The sequence below is a fragment of the Vidua chalybeata genome, chromosome 6 (genome assembly GCF_026979565.1).
Source record: "Vidua chalybeata isolate OUT-0048 chromosome 6, bVidCha1 merged haplotype, whole genome shotgun sequence".
NCBI classification, from domain to species: Eukaryota; Metazoa; Chordata; class Aves; order Passeriformes; family Viduidae; genus Vidua; species Vidua chalybeata.
Genome location: NC_071535.1, coordinates 7,393,417 through 7,416,227, shown reverse-complemented (window position 1 = coordinate 7,416,227; position 22,811 = coordinate 7,393,417). Strand labels below are relative to the sequence as shown.

General features: G+C 41.4%; 1 protein-coding gene across 1 annotated transcript in view; it reads right to left on the bottom strand.

Annotated features, from left to right (window-relative positions):
- Positions 1-400: 400 nt before the first annotated feature.
- BRF1 (BRF1 RNA polymerase III transcription initiation factor subunit) overlaps positions 401-22,811 on the bottom strand; it is a 172,505-nt gene continuing 150,094 nt past the window's right edge. Inside the window, exons 16-18 of the mRNA XM_053945059.1 lie at positions 9,446-9,497; positions 6,247-6,415; positions 401-4,082 (exon numbers count right to left, since the gene is read on the bottom strand). Of these exons, the coding sequence (XP_053801034.1) occupies positions 4,045-4,082; positions 6,247-6,415; positions 9,446-9,497 (259 nt within the window). The 3' untranslated portion in view covers positions 401-4,044. The remainder of the gene's footprint in view (positions 4,083-6,246; positions 6,416-9,445; positions 9,498-22,811) is intronic.

The window sequence follows — 22,811 nt, the reverse complement described above, 5'->3', positions numbered from 1 at the left end:
GTCTCCAAACTGTGGCAGCCAGATGTTGATAAAATAACATGATTTTTAACTCAGCACACACCTTATTTATCAAGATACAACTTTCAGAAACAAGCACTGGAACAGTTCCACTAAATACACACACCATATATTGTTCCCACAGTCAGTTAATTATACAGCTTAGTGGAAAAACCTCATTAATGTTATGCACTTTACAGAAAGTATCTACATCTATCAGTGGAACAGTATCTTGTAAAAAACACTTGCCTGATTGTTGTGTCTTCCCTTTTAGAGACAAAAGAAAGCTCTAAATGACAAATTTTGGCCACGACCAACCAATCATGCAGCAATCAAAACAGAGCATTTTTAAGAACTAAGACAGAAAAATCAGAAATCATCAGGAGAGCATCATAGTAACAGATGGGCTATGTAAAGGTTTTATTTTTTATTTACAGCAAATATATTACAGTAAAAAAGGTTAACATGACTCACGGTTGTGGAAGGATGGTACATATGCATACATCAAAAAGGTTTCATTTCCTTGGCACTAACTGAACCAAATACAAGGATTCAACACAAAAATAAGAAACAGAACATTTATTAGGCAAACTCTAACTGTACACATCTGCATCTGGGGTTTCAATGCAATCCAAAGAACACAAACAAGTCATCAGGATGGAAAGGACTTTTTCGATGAACATGTTTAACCCTCAAGACAAGGCTGTCTGGCACCATTTAAAAGTTGCTGTACTGAACACACTGATTTTAAAGAAATGTCACAGATGATTAAGACACTGAAAATGCACTCAGCACAGTGAAGAATCCCATTATTTTCCTTATTTCTTTTTTTTTACTCCCACAATACCAGAGTGTTAAAAGGCTGCATGGCAGACAAGCTGGATGCAACAGCTGGAGAATTTTGCCTGTCAAGCAAAGTGACTTGCAGCAAGAGATGTGCTTTCTGCAACAAACCCAATGATACACAGCTTGTGTGGCTTCAAGGAAGATGATCTAAGAATAACAAATGTTGAAGCCTTATAAGCTCTTTACATCATAATCAGAATCCTGAGAAAAGCAGGATCCAAATTACTCCGAGTGAATTTGGGCTTACTTATACACAACAAAATTGTCCAGATATACCAACAGTAGTAAACAGAGTTAATGCAGTGTTAATCCTTTTACATTTTAATGACTATCTATAAAAACAGAAACTAGCATGTTCAAATCTGTTTACATTTCCTGAGCTTAGTTAAAAGAAAAATGAAAGAACATTACAAAAATCCCAGTAAGTCACTAATAAATTAAAAATGTACATAACCACTATAGCTTAAGAAGCTCAGAGTGAAGTCTGCCTATCCAATATCCTTTCTTTAGGAATCCTGTACAGAAACCATGCCATTAACTTCACCAGCAATACTGAGATGCTATGGAATTGTAGGTCTTTATTTTTTTTCCTTGCTCTTCCAGCAGATTGCCTGATGGCCTTTCCTAATCAAATCATATGAGAGCATTCAAAAACTGCAACCCTCTACTTGCAGTGCACAAAACAATGTTCTCAGCAACACAATGTACTACTGAAATTCAAATTTCCTAGCTGTAGTTATTTGGGTGGGCTCTCAGCTCTCACACACAATACCACCACCCTGGCAGCAGGTTTGGTATCCTGTGGGGGAACAAACCAGGAGACTGGACCCTCAGCAATATCCATCTTAGCCCATCTTAGCGGTTTCTTTAAGAGCCAACATCTTGCATTTGAGAAAAGCACTCGACCTACATGAGTCATACACATGTTTATTTATGCATGTTTATTTCCTGCATAGAGAATACTGTGTACCTTGGAATAAAACCCAAGCCTTGAGAATTTACTGAGAGTATATTTGTAGCAGTGCTATGGAAGGTTAATTCAAACCCAAACAATCAAACTCAACGTCTCAAAGACATGCAGAGCACAAACTTTGATAAAACAAACCACTTTTTAGAAAACTGTCTGCTTATAGCACACTTCTATTTTATGGTGTAGATAAAAGAGAGGTAGAAAGGTTTATCTCCTCAGTATCAGTTTCTGTGCAGTATTTATAAAATGTCAGGAAAAAAATCTATAGCTTTTTGGTGAAAATGCCAGCTTTTCTCCTAAGAATTATACAGAATCTCTTCTTTCCACTTAAGTGCTGTAAACTAAGCAACTGGAATCTGGTTCAGAAGAGCTGTTCTTTCCAGTAGCCTTACCACACCAATTTTGTTACTAAGTTCTGCTTCTAATAAGTCACTACAGAAATACTCCTATACAGGGCTCAAAAATTCCTCACAGATACAACCCACCAAACCATATTTACCAGCCAAACAGTATCAAGTCTGCTCCTAAAAAAAGCACTCACTCTTGCTCGACTTGCATGATCCATCTTACGCAAGCTACCAAGAGGGATAGAGAAGAATGGAAGTGTGGAAGGCCCTGTGGCCCTTCTCCTCTTTGGTGATGACCTCAGATGTGAGCACGATCATCACCCTGTCTGGCAGAGCATCCTGAAGCAGCTTCTCTTCCTGCCACAATCCAATCTCTGCAGCAGGATGATGGATGGCGCTTTAGTAATGAGCACTCCTCAAAAAAGATAGGAAGGAAGACCCGACCAGGAGACACAGCTGAACAGAAACCGTGCTGGTAAGATAAATATCCATCTTTCCCTGGTGTTAAGAGAAGCCTGCAGCATTACGGTTTTCATGATTGTCATCAGATAAGGGAGGGAGATGGAAACATCAGCTGCAGACATCAAGAGTGTGATCCAGAGTGCAGTGCATTTCCCACGGAGCCGAGAGCCTCGGGCCCAGCAGTGCCAGGGGAAGGCAGGTCAGAGGCACCAGGGTGGGATCTGCCCACAGGGGCTCCACTCCTGACCCCTGCTCTCATGGCACTGCCAGAACTGATCTATCTGTGACAGAGGACCTGCCTGCTGACATTTCAGGGCACACAGGGATGGAGCTCCAGCTTTATTCACATAGCAACAACTGTTCAAGGGTGGGATTTGAGCCATGAAAGTCAGGCTGCTGCATGGTGACCTTTAATTTACCCAGTGAATGCTAAGCAAATTACATTAAATTAAATTCAGTCAAAGCAGATGCTAGCTTATTTATTAAAAAGCTCAGCTTTCTCTTTCTTTCAACTGGTTTTAGAGACCAGCAGCTCTTGGGAGCAGACCTTCACTCCAACTTAGTCAGGCAAGAATAGCTCCACAGAGATGGCCAGAGTGACTCTCCTGCAGCAACACCAGCCTAAAGAAGACCTGGCTTTCCCTAAGGATGCCCAGCAACAGCTCATGAGCACAGCATCTTTGCCTCCTTGCTCCCTGCACTTTCTACCTGACCCAGGTGTTCTCCCTCCTTCCACAAAAAACCACATCAGACTCACAGTGGAAGACAGTTCTTCATTGCCTTCTACTGTCAGATATTTTAAGAAATCCATGAGTTTACTAATATACAGAAGTATTTACTCTGTTTCAGAAAACCAGTGCTGCTCTGCAAATATATAACTTGTCATTAACTTTTGACAGGGGTGGGTAAGGGAACTCATATACAGTAACATGGTCGCATTCACAATCCAGGTTGGAAACATTTCTTTCTGTCAGTTGTAGCATGATGAGACTGACTAATGCTCCTGTACTCAAATAATCAACAGGCCCTGTCCTTCAACCTGCTCCCTTTCAGCAGTATGCCTAAAAGCAGTCACATAAATAAGAGATGTGCTGCTTTCAGCCACACAGGCTTCATGCACAGTCTGTTTCGTCTCTTTTCTTTTATTCTCTGGAAACATTACTCTCATTAATTTAATTCTCCAACTATGATCCACCAAAATAAAAATAAATTCAAGTAGGAATCCAAACTGGTTATTGCTGGGTTGTGGGTCAATGTAAACTGACCAGACCCAATGCCAACCTCGAATTCACTTTACAAAAGTAAGGATTGTTTGATTACATTTGCTGACCATAGACAGCTTCTTTCACTATTCATAGAGTTTGAAGACCGAAGATTTGCTGAGAACAAGACACAGCCCATGTCCCCTGGAAGTAAATGGAGCTAATAGCCATCATCTTCATCCATATCACAGCCATAATCTGAAACACACAAAGACAAGGGCATATAAAAATGCAAATATTCCGGGTAGATAGAAAACACAATAGAAGTATTGCTTCTTTAAGGTTGTTTTCTTGCTATGTAACTACAAGATAAATTTTGCCTTAGGCAAGCATTTTAAAAATAATCTGTTTTCTTAGGCCTAAAAAGGTTCTTGCATGTACTTCCCTCAATGAAATAAAATTATTTTTAAGCATGTATGTGTAAATATCTCTTCTCACTTGTCATTACACCCTCATTTAGGAATACTTGGCACATGTAAAAGTGAAATACTTGGTTTAATTTAGAGGCTAAGGTGATCAAGCCTGATTGCCACAAGTGACTTGGCACACAGTGGCTGATAAGCAGCAGCATTACATTTACAAGTAGGCCCATTTTTCATCAGATACAGACACCAAGGAAAAAGCTGGTTTGTTTATATTATTCATGGATTTATGAGCTGAAATTGCAAGGGTTCAGAGATAGCTCAGAGTTCCCATCAGCCTCAAGAGCCCTGGAACGAATCCTGACCAATGCATCTGACTCAGATCTCCCCTATCTTCTTCTAGACTTAAAATCTTTGCTCAGATTTTTAAATCCAGTTTTGTTTTCTTAAACAATACTGAGTGCAAAGACTGTGCTGTGTGTCAGAAGGCAAGTCTGTATGTTTCTAATGCACCAATTTCTCTTCTGCGTGCTTCTGAATGCACTGACACTGATATTTTCTGCTGTGCAGAACCTATGGATAATTATTACATATGAAGAAAGTTAAACTTTATATTCCAAATCCAATACAGGGCAACATCTCACCCAAAGAGACAAGCAAATGCTCAGAAGCAGAATTAAGTGTAATCTATAATGATTTGTGTAGAATGGGTGAAGTTCACCATCTGTAATTCATGTAGTTATTCCAAGCAGACAGGTCTAAAATCCACAAAGAAAGCAGCTAGGAAAGAGTTATTTGCTGTTCTGAGCAGCTCTGTACACCTGCATTTGAATTCTGGGAATACTCCTTTTCTTTTCCTCTTTATTTTTATTTTTTAACTCTAATTTTTCAGCTGTTGTCCAGACCAGACAGGGAGTAGTGGAATGTTCTCAGAATGGTTCAAAATTAGTAACATTCACAAAGAAAAAAAAAAAAAAAACTCAGTGACCTTTATTCTATTTTTGTGGGGGGTTTATTAATAAACATAGACCCACCCTCCCCCACATGGATGCCTTTTCTTGGGAACGTTATTCTAATAATAAATGCAGGCAACAAACTGTTTTTCCTACAGTTCAGCAATTATTTTCCAGCAGAGAAATCAATTTAAAAGCAACAGACACTTTTGTGAAATGTATACACATTGTCCATGAAAACTAAATGAATAGTGATGGAAAGACTTTTGCAGTAAATAACATTTCAGTAGGAAACTTATTCCCATCTTGAGTCTTTCCAACCCATAATTAGCAGCTCCCATTTTAAAAATAATTTTGTGTATTTTCAAAGCTTAACTTCTAAAGGGAAGTTTTTAATAAAGGATAAATGTGGATGTGTCCAGCTAGGAAAAACCACAGTGGAGAGGAGACTGCCTTTTCCTGCCAGCAAAGAAATCTAATTAAACCAGTGGCTTTGCTGGGTAACCCAAAGAAATTAGCACACATCTGTGTACCATACATGCACCACCAATGCCATTCCTGCACTTGGGGAACATCTGCTTCCTCCTAACACCTTCCCCAGAAACAGAGTGTGATGATTTGTTCTGTTTTGAGCTGGACAGACAAGTCCCCAGGGCTCATGGACAACCTGGACATCCCTGCAGCCTCCACTGAGGAGGCACAAGGAGCAGGGAGGGGAGGCTCAGGGGGCTCCAGGCACAGCCAATGGAGGGGTTACTGACCCTCTAACTCCTCAGATCCACCTTAATAAACCTAATTCTGGAAAACACCTCACACTTCAGCTTGTTCTTGAGAATCTCTTAGCCTAAAGCTCGAGATGCAAAGTTTTCTCAGGAGGTGTCTCTAAGGTCAGCTTTCAGACAAGGGTGATTCCAGGCTTCTCACAGGAATTGGCAATGATGAAAAGGCAGCAGGAGCTCCGGGTCAGGGACAAGTAGGAGAATCCTGTGTGTCCCCACCCCTGCAGGAACAAAGCCCACAGCACCAGAGATGATAGCCCCAGCTCACCATTTCCTCCCATTAACTGCAAGGCGCTCATGCAGTGATCTTCATCTTCTTCTACCTCTTCCTCTTCCACCTCTTCATCAGGGTTGTAAGCTACTGGGCCACTCTCCACAAGCACAGCTGCTGGTTTTTCTACATCAGAGGCTTCAGCTTGTGCATTTGGAAAGGTAACCTGCATAAAAGAAGAGAGAACAGTAGAGCAGCTCTTCCTTTGGTCCAATATTTGTACAGAACTTTAGCAGCTTCCAAACAATAGGGACAGGAGAGATGGAAGCTCATGTCCAGTGCTCCAGGTTCAAGATGTTCTAATGGAAATCTGAATGAAAGTCAGGCAAAACCACCCAGTTTTCACTTATTCCAGAACCAGGCAACTGAAATATCCTGTAATGGTAAGAGCAGAACAAGGATTTTCTGGCAAGCACAAGGGGAGGAGAAATATGGGAGCGAAGGCTCCTCAGTAGAGCTCTGTGGGAAAACTTACAAACCTCTCCCACAGTGTGCTCAATTCACATCAGGCCTATTACAAAATAACAACGTTATTGACAATTTAATGATAGCAAAAATGTACCCTTCAAATCAGAAAAAGCCCAACATGTATTAGTTTTGACAGCTCTGGTCGGATTTATTTGGCGGCGCAATGAGCTGTGGAACAAATAGCACTCTGTAGACAGCACTTAATGTGATGGCAAAGCACTCAGTTGATAATACACACTGGCACCTGTACCATTACCTATGGAATTCAGCAGAATAATGATCTCCAAACACTAACTTGGGGATGAATCATTGACAGGGCCTGTTCCATCCTCCCCAGCTGCGCCAAGGTTAGGCAGGACACAGCATGGAGGGAGAGAAAGGGCAACACCAAGGGAACAGAGGTGAATTTGGAGTAGGTAATGCTGCCTTTGGTTCACTAAGGAGACATCTGGGAACAGGGCAGGAAGCAGCAACAAAGCCTGTGCCAGTACAGCCCAGGCTCTGGTCTTTCTGCTCTTTCTTCTCATTTTCATGGTGTGCTCAGTCTGGAGCTCCACCTCCTGCTCTCATCCAGGGAAGAAACATCACAGGAACTTTACCTCCATCAGCTCTGTAATACGGTATTTTCCACACCCATTCTGTACTTGGACTGTTTGGGGTTTGTACACTAGAGCCCATGGCACACAAAACCAGATAATTAGTAGCAATTTGAAGAACCTTAATGATTAACCATGAATGCTGTGTTGTCATGTAAAGAATTCTGAGAAGGGAATATTGACAGTACCTGTCACCAGTCAGTTGTTACCAGCACTGAGTCATCTTCCCCAGTAAGAAAGATGGAAAATACTGGGACCTCTTCCTTGGAAGGACCAGTGGTGAAGTGCTTCTAAAATGAATGGTCCAAAGGAGACCAAAAAAACCCAACTCCTCTGGTCCATACCATGAGAAAAGTGCCACAGTGCTCTAGTTCTTAAATTACAGTACACAACTCTGTACTGCTGCATGTTCTCCAATTCCATTGGCAGCAAGCTCTGATAAAATGCTGCAGTTTATTTTTATTTATTTATTTATTTATAAATGTATTTACTTGGGATGCAGTAGCTCCCAGAATCCCTGTAACTCCAGGCACTTCAGAGATACACCGTAAGAGAAAATCCCCGTACCAGAAAGTTGATAGTCTAATTATTCAAACATCAAAGCTGTTCCTGAACTTGTCATATACCATGACAGTCAACCTAAAGAATCTGCCTGAGTTTTTCAAAATCACCTCAGGGTTTGCTCCAATAGCTCATTAATAGGGCAAAAGACACCCATTAATTTTAATAGAAAATCAAGTATTTAGATATTCGGATCAGTCAAAGACAGGTTTTCATTATTTTTTAATGCTCAAATTAATCATATTATTTAGAGGAACTTCCCTCCAGTTTATATTTTCTACCACTGCTTTTGCCTCTAGAGTGATCAAATTGAGTCCATCTTGGTATAAGCAGAAATAGACACAAGAGTTTGAAACAATTCAGCACCACAATATACATCAATTTATATGTTTAAAAGTATCCATCTGCTCTGAAAAAGTGGGTGAATATAAAGGAGCTACAATTGAGTCATTATTTTTTAAAATTGCTCCATGCTAATTAAAATGTGACCTTCTTCTAATTATCATGTCCACTTCCAGACTGCTGTACTTCTAAAAATGTGCAGAGTTTTCTAATGAGCACAGAATAAGAAGTGAAAATGTATTTCCCTAGGCAGGATATCAAACTGTTTCTGAAAATCAATGACTTTTAGTCATGTTAAAAATAAGGCAGTCAAACAACACCTTTAAACAGAACTTCCTGAACTCACTTCCAGACATCCTGGACTGGAGTTTGGTCCTTAGCTTTATTTATGGATGGGCAATTGTCAAAGGTGTTAAACTACCCAAGGGAACTGGCTCACTTTCAGAAGGGTGTCAGTGTCACACATTCATGGACAAGAGGGACAAATACCTTTGGTACACTGAATTTTTAGATATGCAGTAGACAGTTTGCTGTACACAGAATGCCTGTGAATACTCTGTACAGTGTGAAAATAATAGTGAAAGAAAGCAGCTACCATTGTTACCTGGTTTCACTATCAGAAAATAATCACGATCCCTCTGGGAGGTGCACAAAGCCACCCAAGGAGAGCTTCTGGCAGTGGCCAGTTACCAGCACTAACTTCTCTGTGGCACTATTACATTTTCAAACTAGACAAGCAAAGCAGAGTAAGCCAGGCTGTACAGGGTTTGCTCTTTCCACACACTGGTCTCTGACAGAAGCCCAGCCCATCCCTGGGGTCAGCTCTGGCTGCACAGAAATGCAGTTTGCAAAGTCCTTCTTCTCTGTGAGGACAGCCCAAGTGCTGAGAAACAGGCACGAGCTCTGCCCTCTCCTACTCCTCCTGACCATTTATTTGACAAGGAGCTTTTTAGATGCTTGCAGGGAGTTTGCTCTTTTTTTGCTGTCCAATGTAGCATCATGAGGCTGTGCTAATGTTCCTGATTGGATAAATAAGGCAAGTCTGGGTTAGAAAACAGCCAAGCTCAGCTTTGCAGTGTTCACAGTAACCAATTCCTGGCCTGATCAGACAAAGAAGACTCATTTCTTTTACCCTTATCTACCACATGACCACAGCCAGGCTGAAAATAGCTTGTGGGAATTTCCAAACTCAACCTGTTGCACCAAGAGAAGTGCTGGACTTTTCATACCTCTTCAGTGGCAGCCTTCTTAGCAAACTGGGTTGAAATCAAGGGTCTTAATCTGCAAAGAAAGAAAGAAAAAATGCTGAACATCAGAAAAGTTGCACAAGAGTTTGACACAGAGTATTCATTCTCCAAACAGTGAAAGCACTTTGCTAGTGTTATGTTGTGCAATTACTTTTTTAATGATTTAAGATAAAGAGCAGAGAGCCACAAATGCCACGATAATTAACACACACATTCCCTTGGAAGCATCTGTCCCAGATCAAGGTAATAATAAAAGATGCCAGCACAGTAGCAAACCCTCATGTCAGACTGCAGCCCCAGCTTCTCCCCATGGTCTTTGAAATAGCTGCGTTTGTCACATTTTACAAAAATCGAAAGAAAACTGATTTTTGGAAGAATGCAGACACGGCAAGACTGGGCCACACTCTGATTACCTAGCACTGGTCTGCAACTGCTTCTCTGCATCTGATGATACATAGAGGATACCAGTAATATTATGCATGCAGGATACCATCATCATCACAGGCAAGAATTTAACATCCAGCTACAGAAAACATAAAAAAAAAACCAACCCAGGGACCCTGAATACCTTGAATGAGAAATGACAGAAATTGAACATAAACATTTTTTAAAACTCTGCATCAGATGTGAAAGAGACCTGCATATTTGGGGGAGAAGAGCTGGAGTATAACTTTACAACTAAGTGTTAAATATTATTACTTCTGAAAAACATTTCATAGTCTGTTGTTTCCTTGCTGCCAATAAGGCTGTTCTCAATCCATCATTTAGTGTTATTTTCTGGTCTCTCCTGCTCATCTAGATGTATCTAGTCACGAAGAGGATGACTTGCTTTCTACAGAAACACTGCTCAGACAGTTCCTCAAGCACGTCTTTTAACAAAGTCTAGGCAAACAACTTAATGAATACCAATTTATGCCTCCAGAGATACAGTCTTTTATGATAAGCAGTATTTTACTCTCCTTTTTCTCTTAGTCATTTCTCCTTGTTAACACACAGAAACTCCTTGTTTTCCTACTTATTTATTTATTTCAAATAATCAGCAGGAGGAAACAAAACCCCAGAGAATGAGCAGGGGAGACTCAGATCATTATCTCTGATGGTGGAGGCAATATTAAAATACAAGATATTAGCTAAGCTCCAGAAAGGTTCAAAAACTGGTCATCTCTGAAATGCTTTGCAGGACCCAGAAGGCATTTCAGCAACTCCAGTAATCGAAGGTGCCTCCTCCCAGCAGATCAAAACAAAAAGAAGCTAAGGGAATGTTTCAGGAGCAATGCCACTGAAGAATCCAGAACACGTTATTCTGCTACAGATACTTCTTGTCATATTACATAATTACAAAAAAAAAAAAAAAAAAAAATCAAGGAAGAGATTCACTTGACCTACATAAATATCTATTACTTAAAAATCCTGGTCAACTTCTGGGCTCAGAGAGATTATATTTGAAGACATGGACACACTCCTCCCTATGTGCTCAGCCTTCTCTTTCTGTTATCTAACCCCAACTGTAGAGTTTTCACCTTTAAATGTTGTCAAGTCCAACCTGCTGCAAGGAGCAGGGGTATCTTCAACCTGACCAGGTTGCTCAGAGCCCTGTCCAACCTGACCCTGAATGTTTCCAGGGACAGGGAATCCACCACCTCTCTGGGCCTGTGCCATTGTCTCATCACCCTCATAACAAAAAAATTCTTCCTTAATTCCCGAGATTTGAGAGCACCTATCTACTTTCAATCATTCTTTTCCAAAAAAATCACCCTGTTTAGATGTTTATAAACATATGGATGCAGCAGAGCCAAAAGGTTGCATAGCTGAAGGATTCTAATTACCAAACAGGTTGTGTTTCATTGACATGACTGAAAAACACCCAACATTGGTAAGAAATAAAGGACTTTTATTTTAAATTCATAGTCATGATTATTGCAATTAACACTGTACCAAAGATAGCACCTTTTCCCTCCTGCTACCCAAAGACATCAGACCTCCCTGGAGCACCCTGAAAATATTTCCTCCCCCCAATTAAAATCAAGCTGTTGAGTAAGACTCACAAGGTAATCAGAAACTGCTGACATTTCTTTTAGAGCAAATTATACATGTGCTCACACAGTGAAGAAAACAATCACAGCTACAGGAAGCAGAGTAAACATTCCAGTTTCATTTTAATTAAAATGGTCCCCTAATGAAAATAAAAAGATTCACGTTTATGAAAAGCCTATTTGCAAAAACTTTAGTGCTACATCCAAGAGCCCTTCTATACCATTTCTCAGCAGCAAGGGACTCTCACACCCAAACTGAAATTAAAGCTGTATTTCTGTTCCACAAGAGCCACTCACAATATGCACATCTTCACTTCCTTACTGCAAATACAGCACTGCCATCTGATTTGGGCAATACAGTTTCTCTCTCAGCATAGTACAAAATGCATCCAAAAGCAATGGGGTGGATCCTGCTCCTGCCATGGATGGTCAGCACCTGCTGCAGGCCAGATCCAAGGGTGGATCTCATCACCTGGGTGGAATGGCCCAGCCCACTGCCCCCCATACTATCTGCTTCCTAAAACACGAGCCACAACACTGGAAAAAGGTAAAACCATCACAAAAACTTAGTGTCACTGGAAAAAGGTAAAACCATCACAAAAACTTAGTGTCAAACCATGACACTACCCCACTGAAATAATGGCTTTGATTCAAACTACAGCTATAAAAGTTATAAATATATAACCTCCTTGGCTTTCCTTATGCCTAGGGAGAACCCTACTATTACTGTACAAAACCATTTAAGAAGGTTTTATAGTTGGGATGTTGTTTTGTTTCTTAAATGCCCCAATGTCCTGACCTCCTTAAACCAGAGCAGCTGCTGCCACACCAGCCATATGGAGCAATAAATTACTGGCTGCCATGGCTACAGATACAGGCTCCTTCTGCTGTCTGGCTGCACCTCAGAGGGTGGAAAAAAGTGTCTTCATGGAAAAGCATGACCACTTTTGAGGCTGGGACAGGTCTGAGTATCAATGATCAAAAAGCACCTTGAAAAAAAATCAGTAACTGAAGTATCTTATCCAGCTTTCACTGGGCATGACTCAACCTCATCTGTAGAAGGTTACCAAGGTACACACATGCACATATACACTACAGAAGAAAGATCCTGTCCATCAAAGTCCAGACTGAATTAGAGGTTCACAAGCTCAATAAATAAGAACATCCTACATTAAGGTACAATTCCATATATACTGAAGTGACAACAGCATCCATTGAAAATGTAATGTTGTGACTGGAAAATAACGGGGCTCCTGGTCTTCCAAAGTGTGCCAGTTGTCGTTCACTATTTATGATGACTTCTAGTTTGGGGCATTTTCCTTTTGAACTTTGCAAATTAACACAGTACCCTGTGGGAGGGAAAAACAGAACAAGCAACTTTCTGAACAGCAATGTAATCCGTAAAAGGGGATAAAAAAGATTTCACACAGCCCCAAGTGTGTTACATCCACACTTCAAACTACTTCAAAAATTATGCAGATCTACTAATGCTCATGTCAGCCAACACTGGAAGCAGATTATCTTGACATGTTTGTGACAAAAACTAATGGCATGGTACAAGGCATCAGAGGCTGCTCCCTGCCGAATCCACTCCGCTCTCAGCTGAGATGCACACGATAACGTCTGGGTTTGTCCTCCAGCTTAACAATTTAAAAGAAGATTCAATATAATAGCTCCTGACAGGGCTGGAGATCACACAGACTGAACTTTCAAAGTGTTTTTCTCTGCAAAACAAGCTGGCTGTGACAAACAACAGTTTTTATTTTGTTTATTATTTAATAACAAAAGATTACACAGCATAGTACATAAAAGAGAAAGAGCAGTGAGAGGTAATAAACCCACCTCACTTGCATCAGACTGTTCATCCACCAAAAAGTTTGACAATATGATAACAATCTCCTCAGTGCGATCCTACCAGTAATTTCGAAACTCACCCAAAGCTCTTTTCTTACTGAATTTTAATTTAATCCACCCATGTAGGGAACATCTTATTGCTGCTTACCGCCCATACTAATTTTATACACGGATGGTTCCAGAATATGCAATGGGAAGCAGAGATTGAGCAGAGCCCACAGCCACAAGCCTGCAGTGTAATTATGCAGGTCATCCAAGACAACTGCCCATGAAACCTATATATCCATGCACAGGCCTTTCATGTGCAGGGACAGAAAAAACTACTGAGAAATGACTCAACAAGAGACAGGTCAGGTTCTTCACGCTGGCCGAGATCCTCCTCCCACCTGAGGCCAGATGGTTTTGCCTCAGGAGGTCAGTTTACTAGACATCTGTGTGAGAAGGAAATGAATATAAATGTTTATACAGGCTAGGAGTGCCCTTTAATTAGGTACTGTCAATGTTATCCTTACCGGAAAGCTGGGATTACCTCTCTGCAAGGATTGAAATCTCTTCTTGGAAACACAACAGCATCAGGAGATACTGCCCACTGTCCTGCCATTGGGTCAGGACAAAGGGGTGACCCTCCCGGACTTGGATGACTGCTGTTTCCCAGAGGGCAAAACAAAGGCTGCAATGACAACCATGACCCTGGAGCACTTCAGGATTTGCACATCCAGCTGTGGATCCCACCATCTTCTACATCTGCTTCTGCCTGAGAGCCAGATGCTCATGGGAGCCTCTCCCTCTGCTCGAGAGGAAGTGGAGGCACACAGCCAAGGCCAGGGCTGGCTGTGACACCCATGAACAGCAGCATGATGCCCTGAAGAGAGGAGATGGGGGTCAGGGTGTTACTGCACCACCTCAGAAGTCCAGATACAACAACAGACACCATCATGCTCTGCAGAATGACAAAGCACCTGTGATACTCGCACCTTGAAACCGTGTGTGCCTGAATGTGAGGTAGGCAGGTGGTTTTGGCTTTCTCAAGACCAAGCTCTTCACCCTGTCCAGCTCACCTTCACTGTGAAAGCCCCAAGGAGCTTCCTTGAATCGCTCCCCCACGTGCCAGGGCTGCAGAGACCCCAACTAATGGCAGAAAGGCTCCAACTAAGAGCATGTCCAAACTGCAATGAGCTCAGCTCCCACACAGCAATGTTCCTTAGGAGGTGGCTCAGTGCTGCCAGCTGTACCAATGTGACTGATGGAGCAACAGGCAGGGTATGAACCCTCCTGGATACTAACAGACTGCTGAGCCAGTTCCTGCTAACTCTGCTCCAACATCCCTGTGTGAACTCCAACTCCACCAACAGTCAATGCTTTCCTCCTGTTTCCAAGCAAGCAACACTACGGAAAGAGCCATTTCAAGCAGGAAAAAAGCAAACTGAAGTTGACAACAAAAACTAAAGTGGAATGAGGAATTGTTCCCAATTCTGATTCCCACTCAGCCCTCTTTCATGCTGGATCAGAGGAGCTTGGCTTTCATCAGTGCAGCACCAGACAACACGGCACTGAGAACATCTTCAGTGCTAATGAGAGCAGCCTCTCTCAGCAAATGCCTGGAACTGAGCACTGAGGGACCAGAACTCACAGGAGGAAACTGGAAAAGTAGTAAGAACCTCTATTATTCTTTAAGGAATAGATTTACCACTGAGGAGCTAAGCACCTACATCACTCACCAACAGGCTTTTGAAAAGCAGGAACTTTGCTAGTGTGTCGTGAGTTAAACACCTATTCCAGGCTTTTCAGAGAGGGGCAGGGGCTGTAACATCTGTCTTCAATAACCCAGCTCAGAGTGGGCAATATTTTTCTGCATAGCTGCAACGCTTTTTCCTCAATTAGATACTGGAAAATAGCAACTTGCTGTTCTTCCCACTGACTAAACCAACAGATTTTCAACAGCAAAAATGAAAAGAATGACATCTAAGGCCAACTCATTGGGACCAAACGAAATTATGCTCCTGCAGCAGATCCCAAACAATATCTCCACATATCTGCTTCTAAAGGAAATTGCTGCAGACCATGGGAAATTACAATTGCTTCAGGACAAGACAGGCTGACTGATCTAATATTTCTGGTTGACACACCTTCTTCCTGGGTTTGTCAATAAAGACACTGATGAGTTCATCTCTCCACAGGTCAGGAAAGTATTAGTTGAAAATATGTTATTCCTTTCACCATGGAAATTTTTCCAGATGAAATGATGGCAGCAAGGCAAATCTGCACCTTGCTGAGAAAAGCTACTTAAAATAAGGAAGCTATGAAGCATTTTAATGAAGGTAAATGAGTAATCATAATGGTCTCAGTTAAGCAAGTCTAATGGCAGTGTCACTTTTAAAACATGGGCGTGAGACAACTCATGTGGTGACAATCCATATGTCTTAACTATCATGTAGCGCCGTCTTTCAAATGGTAACAGTGCAGAAAGCAACTGCTATGGCAGAAAGAGCCATTATTAGCAGATAAGGCAAATAAAAATAAATTTTAAACGGTGCTTGAAACTATAGTAACAAGAAGTGAAATTTTAAAAGTTAAATGAACACATTATCATCTCAACAGAAGGATTATGCTATTGAAAAATTCTCAGCAGTAGCACTGCCGTCTGTTTCTGGTGCAAATGTATTTTTCTAGACTCAAGCAAGGAGGATTACAGATATTTGCTTTTGGACAAGTGTTTTGATCAATCTTAACCTCATGAAAGCTTCAAATGAAGCAAAAGATAAAAAGAAAACACCTTAGTAACCTGCAGTCTCTGGGAACAATTCATTGAAGTTGTTATACCCAAAGGTGATGCCAGATCGATCGCTGGCTCTTCCCTGTTGACATTACAAGGACAAAAATAATGCCAGACAAAAGAGGAACTCACTTCTTCCACACCTCTAGCAGCCTATACCACCGGGCAAATTCAGTTTCTCTCATCCAATTACGCAGGCAAAACTAATATTTCAGAATTCAGGCAACTATAGATTCATACAAGTAATCCATCAAGGAATAAAGATGGATGACTGATTTTTTTTTTTTCCTTGTGTCTGGTCTATTATCCATTAAAGAACAATTTCACTGGCAGCCATCTGGAAATCAATGTATTCCAAGCTTTATTTTATGATTACCAACATTCCCCTTCGTAACTCATTTCTAATTATAAGCAATAAATCATTCCTTCTTGCTTGTAATTTATAACAGCCAATTATGTCAAACCTCTTATTTAAATAGCAAATCTCACTGTAAAACATCACATATTTTGAGGTATGCACAGAACATCTAATCACGCAGCTGAATGGTAGAGCAATGATTTTAATGGGGGTATTGCAGCCACCAAGAAGACACAAGTGGAAGAATCCACCCTCCCCTGTGGCCTGTACAAACCAGAACTTTTCAAAACTGAAAGCACAGGTCTCATCTGCCTGACTTGATGCAGAGGAGAATTACATGCAGCAATAAGAGAGCCAGGACACAACTCAGGGAAGGCTGGTGTCAAGGATTCCCTTTGCTGTCAGGAAATGAATAAAGAAGCTGCGCCAGAAGAAGCTGTAGGTTGGTTAAGTAAGAACTTCTGGGCAATGTCTAGTTTCATTTTAAGAACTAACAGTGAAAGAACACAGCTCTAAATTTAATATTAAAAAAAAAAAACAACTCAAGTAGCTTTTCCCATGTCTGGATTTGTGTTTGAAATGGGCTGGCCTCCTCCCCCCAAGCCAAAGGACTCCCCCATGCACTGCCCAGGTGCTCAACATCACACCTACTCCCTGTTACATGGGTTTTGTAGGTGTTAGCATAGAGTATGAGCAAGACACTCACTCAGATCACTTCTCCCCATCCCTCCCAGCCAGGAAGGATCAGGCAGAACAAAGCAATGAAACAGTCAGCAGAGAAAAAGTGTCACCAAATAAATCCAAATTCTTCCTTTGGGGAGAAGCCTTCAATGGTGGTTTGCTATGGCAACACTTACCAACAGAACATCAGCAAAGAAATGTAGTGGAGGATGTCAGAAGACCAAACAGGGTCAGTCCAATAGCACAGGCAAGGACACAGAAAAAATTTTAGTTATATTTGTTCTTCAGTGTAGGTCTGAGTAACAGGCATGTGAGTGCAAACACAAGAGAGAGGCTTCTTATAAATAGCTCTGCTGGGATTTGTCCGTTAGGAAAAAAACCTCACTCTTGTCAGAAAAGTATTTGATACAATTTTGGATAGAGAATTTATTACATGAGAAACTGATCTCAGGAACGTGGAAGTGGTTCCCACTGAGATTTTATTCGGTCATCACACAGCTCGAGTCTGTTCCAGCTTCACATCGTGTCATCTGGTAAGCGTTTACAGTAGGAATCTAGGGAACTGGATTTGGAAAAAATCCATCACAACTGACCTAAATCTGATCTGACCTGAATAATCAAACTGAATACCAAATTCAAAAATGGCCAGACAACAGAGAGGAGTGGGAATTCTTCAGCTGCAGGAGATATCTCACGCTCTCCTCGGCTATACATTGAGTTAGGCACCCCTCTTTTCTTTTCCCAAACAGCCAAGGCGATGGAGGCTGTGGGAACATCCCCTTGTTCCAAAGGTGTCAAAGACAAATGCACAAGTGCTGCAGGCTCCACTGTGCTCCCTTTCCTTTTGAAACACCGTTCACTCATGAGAGAAGGTTGTGGTGCATTCCTCCCTGCCAGGCCACACTATGATCTAAGCGAAGCACCTGGAAATGAGGAATGGAAGAGAGCAAGTGAATAAGAAAATCCAAAGAGAATGCTTTGGAAGGGCACTGGTGACCATGTCAGTACCATCTGGTTGTGTCTTTGCCACAGAGTCACCCCAGAGGGTGGCCTTGGCTGACGTGGTGCTGCAACAACCACCGGAAATGTTTTGTTAGAGCCATGGGCACACCAGCCCACCCTACAGCCACATGTCAAAGTCACAACCTGCCTTGTCACCAAGCTATGCCCGTGTTGCTGCTCCAGGGGGTTACACTGCCAGCTCTGATTTATTGCTAGACACTGAGCTGAAGATGTACAGGTGCAGCACCACCTAAGCAACACACAGCAACTCTCCATAGATGGATCATTATTTACAAAGACCTTGTAGTGATGTGTTCAACAAAAAGTTTCACCACTTTCAAGATTCCTTATCTTCTTTTTATGAGAGATGTAAGTATTATTTATTAGTCTTCTCCACACACAAAGCTCAAAGGCATTTTAACATCTGGTTTACTCTCTCAGCAGTGAGAACAAAAACACTCTGAAGAAAACTAAAAAATCACTGGCTTGATGTCGGTGAAACTTGGGTAGTATTTCTGGCAAAAACTTTGAACAAGGATGCAAAAAACAACCTGTAGAAAACTAAAGGGAGGGAGAAACAGACACCAAAGCCTATAAATTTCATTTTTGAAAATAAGGCGTCATTCTTATTATGCCTGTGGATGTGTATCTTCCCCATACAGAGTTTGAAAAGCTTTATATAAACTATACTTCTAAGCAAGCTTGTAATTAGCTAGGGGCAGGCTTGGCTTTAATTACAGCTTGAAGAGGCACACATTATGGAAATACTTAGCTAATAACCACAGTGATGCTCTGTTGATGGCTGAGGTCAGGCCAGCATGTGATTGCCATGCAACCACCTGAGTACTTTCTGTCCTGTGTAAACTGGGCTCCCTAATGAAGGAGCAGGACGGGTCTGTCAGATCTTCCTCCCTGCTCTGCCATACAGGCTAAGCCAGGCTTTGCTGGCAGCAGCGCTGAGATGTCCTGAGTGCCTGCATCTGGCCTCCCTGCTACTTACAAGAATGCTGTGGGATACTTGTTCTCACCTCACCTGGAGATGCTGTGCAAAAGGAACCTGACAGAGAGAGATGAAACCGCACCATTTCAGCATCAGGCAAGGACAGACTGCACCCAGTGCATGGATTGGTCAGATATCAGCATACACTGTGAATATATATATACATTAACCTGTACAGCTTTTTTCCAAGTTAATATGAGGTTGATCCCACATCCCATCCCAAAAACCCAACAGGATACTCAACAGGAAGAATATACCTCCAATACAAAATTCCTGCAAGTTCACACAGCTCTCTCACAATTTTGGATCCAACCTTTGCTGGCATGAGAAAGGACCAGAAAGTAAACTGTTCTTTATTCCAACCTCAGAAACTGCTTGCCTGGCAATCTCTACTTGGGTTATAAGTATGCATGGATAATGAAGTGCAAAACCAATACAAATCACTGGGAAAATGGCTATTTACCATTGAATATGACACAAACCTAAAATATGCCTTGCTACACACTGTGGGTGCTTGCTCATACACTCTGTTATGAACCAGTGCATCGCTGAACTGGGTCACAGAAGCTCTTCATGATCTAGAAGTCCTGTCTCCTTCACAATGCATTTGGTACAGATAAAGAGATGAGTATAAAAATGCAGCCACACACTTTTTTACAGAAAGAAAATTCCAAATGGAAATATTATGAAGGAAAACAATTCTAATTGCTGTTTTAAAATCTGTGTGTAATACGTGCAGCTGCTTCTGAGGGATGAGAACACTGCTGCTGATGTGGGGAGCAGACAGCACCGTCTTCTCTGGTGTAAGGTTGCACATCTGTGGTGAAGTTAGGTGAGCTTTGCAGGGGATCCTATGGGTAAAACAGACTTGATAGTGTTTTGCTTTAATACAGCTTAATACTAGCATTAACAGATACAATTATCCAATAGAAAGCTCACTCTAACTGCAGGGGAGATGCCTCTCACAGCTGCTCACGCTGGTTTAACTGGATCAACTGGAAAACCTGTCCAGGTGAAGACTGCACTGCCCGCACGTGGCTGGTGAACAGGGGGCACCTCTGGGCCACCAGTCCCTAATCTGGCTCAGTCAAAACAAGCCAGGTCAGCCTGAGGAGACCTCTGCTAACTATTACCTTTCAAATTGCTGGAGTTTTCACAATCAGTTGAAGAGCACTTGCACAACCACGTCAGGCAGCAGATTGAGCACGGAGAAGCTGAGTTCAGCTGGGAAGATGTTTTCCTGACCTTGGCTTACACCCAAGGCTCCTAACACCACCTTCCACCTGGAGAGGTGGAAGGCTGACCCCAATTTCCAACACTCAGATGGCCAAAATTTCTGTAACTGGGAATCAGCCACTCCCCGTCAAAGCAAAACATGGCAAAACACATGTGACAAGATCTGTTTAAAAATCCTTACTCCACCTCAATTTTTCACTCAACCCTTCCAAGAAATTGTGGCCCCTGCTGCGTAGCTCTTCAGCCAACAAAAATCCAGCTTCTGAGAAGCGCCAATGTAACAGCCAAGAAAGCAATTCCTCCTGCTGAACATCCTTTCCTCCACTTCACTGTAGCAATGGAAGATGCATTAAAAAGGTAAAATTACTGCAGCTACAAGGCTCCATGCAAAAACTGCTCATGCACATCCTCAGCTCTGTGTACACAGAAATACCGAAGGGCTGGAGTTGTCCTTCAGCATTGTGCTGCTCCATCTGAGAGGGAGTCACATAAATGCTGTGTAAGCTACACTCCTACCACAATTACTAAGATATGGGCTGTGAACAGTAAAAGAAGTTCAACTGAGCATGAAATGTGCAAATAATACAATAAATAGATATTTATACACTGTCTTAGTTATACAGATTTCCTCCTTCCCATCCAATTATTCATATTTTGTCACCGTATTGTGTCTAGTTTTTCAGACAATTTTGGACATATAACAGATTTTAGTACAACTCTAGTGACAATGTATATAATCTTAAACAAATGCTATCCATCTCAAGTAAATCCCTGCTTTTTCCCTTGTACTTAGCAGTGCTTGCTCTCCAACCCCATCGTGAAATAACTGTATTGAACAGAGAAGCCAGCAAATTCTCACTGTAGTTCAAATCCCTCTAAATACTAACCTATGTTTGAAGATCAATTAAAAAAATGTACTTTCAGGTTAATCTTCTGCCTCTTTTTTTTTTTTTCTTTGAATAGTTTGAACTTCAACTCCTCCCAACAAAAATTCCCAGCAAAGAAACTGATATTCCTGCAAGACCTGAGCCACTTGAAGTGAAGTGCTCAGCAGCATTGTGAGGCTGGGTATGCACAGCCCCTTTCCAGGCTTTGTGCCGCACGCACCCTCTCCAAAGGCAAGGGGCTCCCTGCTGCACACAAAGACCAGGCTGTTCGGGCTGAAGTCACAACTTCAAAGACCAGCAGCACAGAATTTGCCAACTCGCTTGGCCATTCAAGCAAATGTCAACTGAAACAAAAGCACACCGAGGAAAAGTTGTTACCGAACGCCACGCTGGGAAAATAATGCAAATTTGTATCAATGATCAACTTAGCTTTAACTGAGCCTAATGAGCAAGCTGCTTACGTTTTTTTTTTTTTTTTCCATCACCACACTCATTTTGCTCTCTAAAGGCATTTCTGAAGCATCAGTTTCAGAAAAAATTTGATTAAAAAAAAACCAAACAGTGACACCCTCTCCTGCTTTTTAAAGAAACTTAAATGCATAAAGTTTAGATCTCCTACATTCTGTACTTGGTCAAAATATGCAGTAAATGCCTAAGAAGTGCTTGGTCCCAGGGAGACAACAGTCTGCACAGGCTCACTCGTAACACACGCCCGCCTTTCAGCTGTTTAATCTCCATACACTGTATTTCCTTTATCAGCACCACAGAATCGTTACACTTTGCCATAGTTTTTTGTGTCTACAAAGTATCGTGAGAACATCAATATATGGCAAGCTAACACTTGGGCTTTTAGCATGACATCACAGGTTACTTTGTTTTACAGACATCTCTGGGTTACTTTGCTCCGTTGGTTAGTAAAATGTTACAGCAAATAAATAGTCGTATAAAAGAGGGCTTTTTGTTGTGTGGGTTTTTTTAAATGCAATTTAAGTGCTCTATTGCAACATAAACACTTTTTACTGTGAGTGTTTTTATAGAAAAAGTTTACAGAGTAAACTGCTTTAAAGAAACTGAATCAGATTTAACACACACACAGTAGACTTACATTAGAAATTAATTTGGTAGCAATTTATGATCCTTTGGTGTGAATTTTCACAGTCATTCTTAGAGCAAGAATGTATAAGTTCAGAAGTGTTATGTTTTGCCTGACCTCAACAGGGAAATGACAGTTCTAAGGTTCTTGTTACCTCTGGGCTTCTGAGTATTAATAATTTATTTGAAAATCTTAATACAAGAGAACAAGAAAGCAGCCTAATCTCTTAAACAACATACATGTTTCTACTATAAACACACTTCACATAAAGGTGCTAAAGCCAATTGCCAACACTGGCAAAAGTTGATCAATCCAATATTGAATTCATTTACTGCTTCTACGTCTTCCCACTGAATTCTGATGCCCATGCAAGCAGTCCTAACCTTCAAATTCCCCATCCATCTCACAGGATAAATATGAAAAAATACACT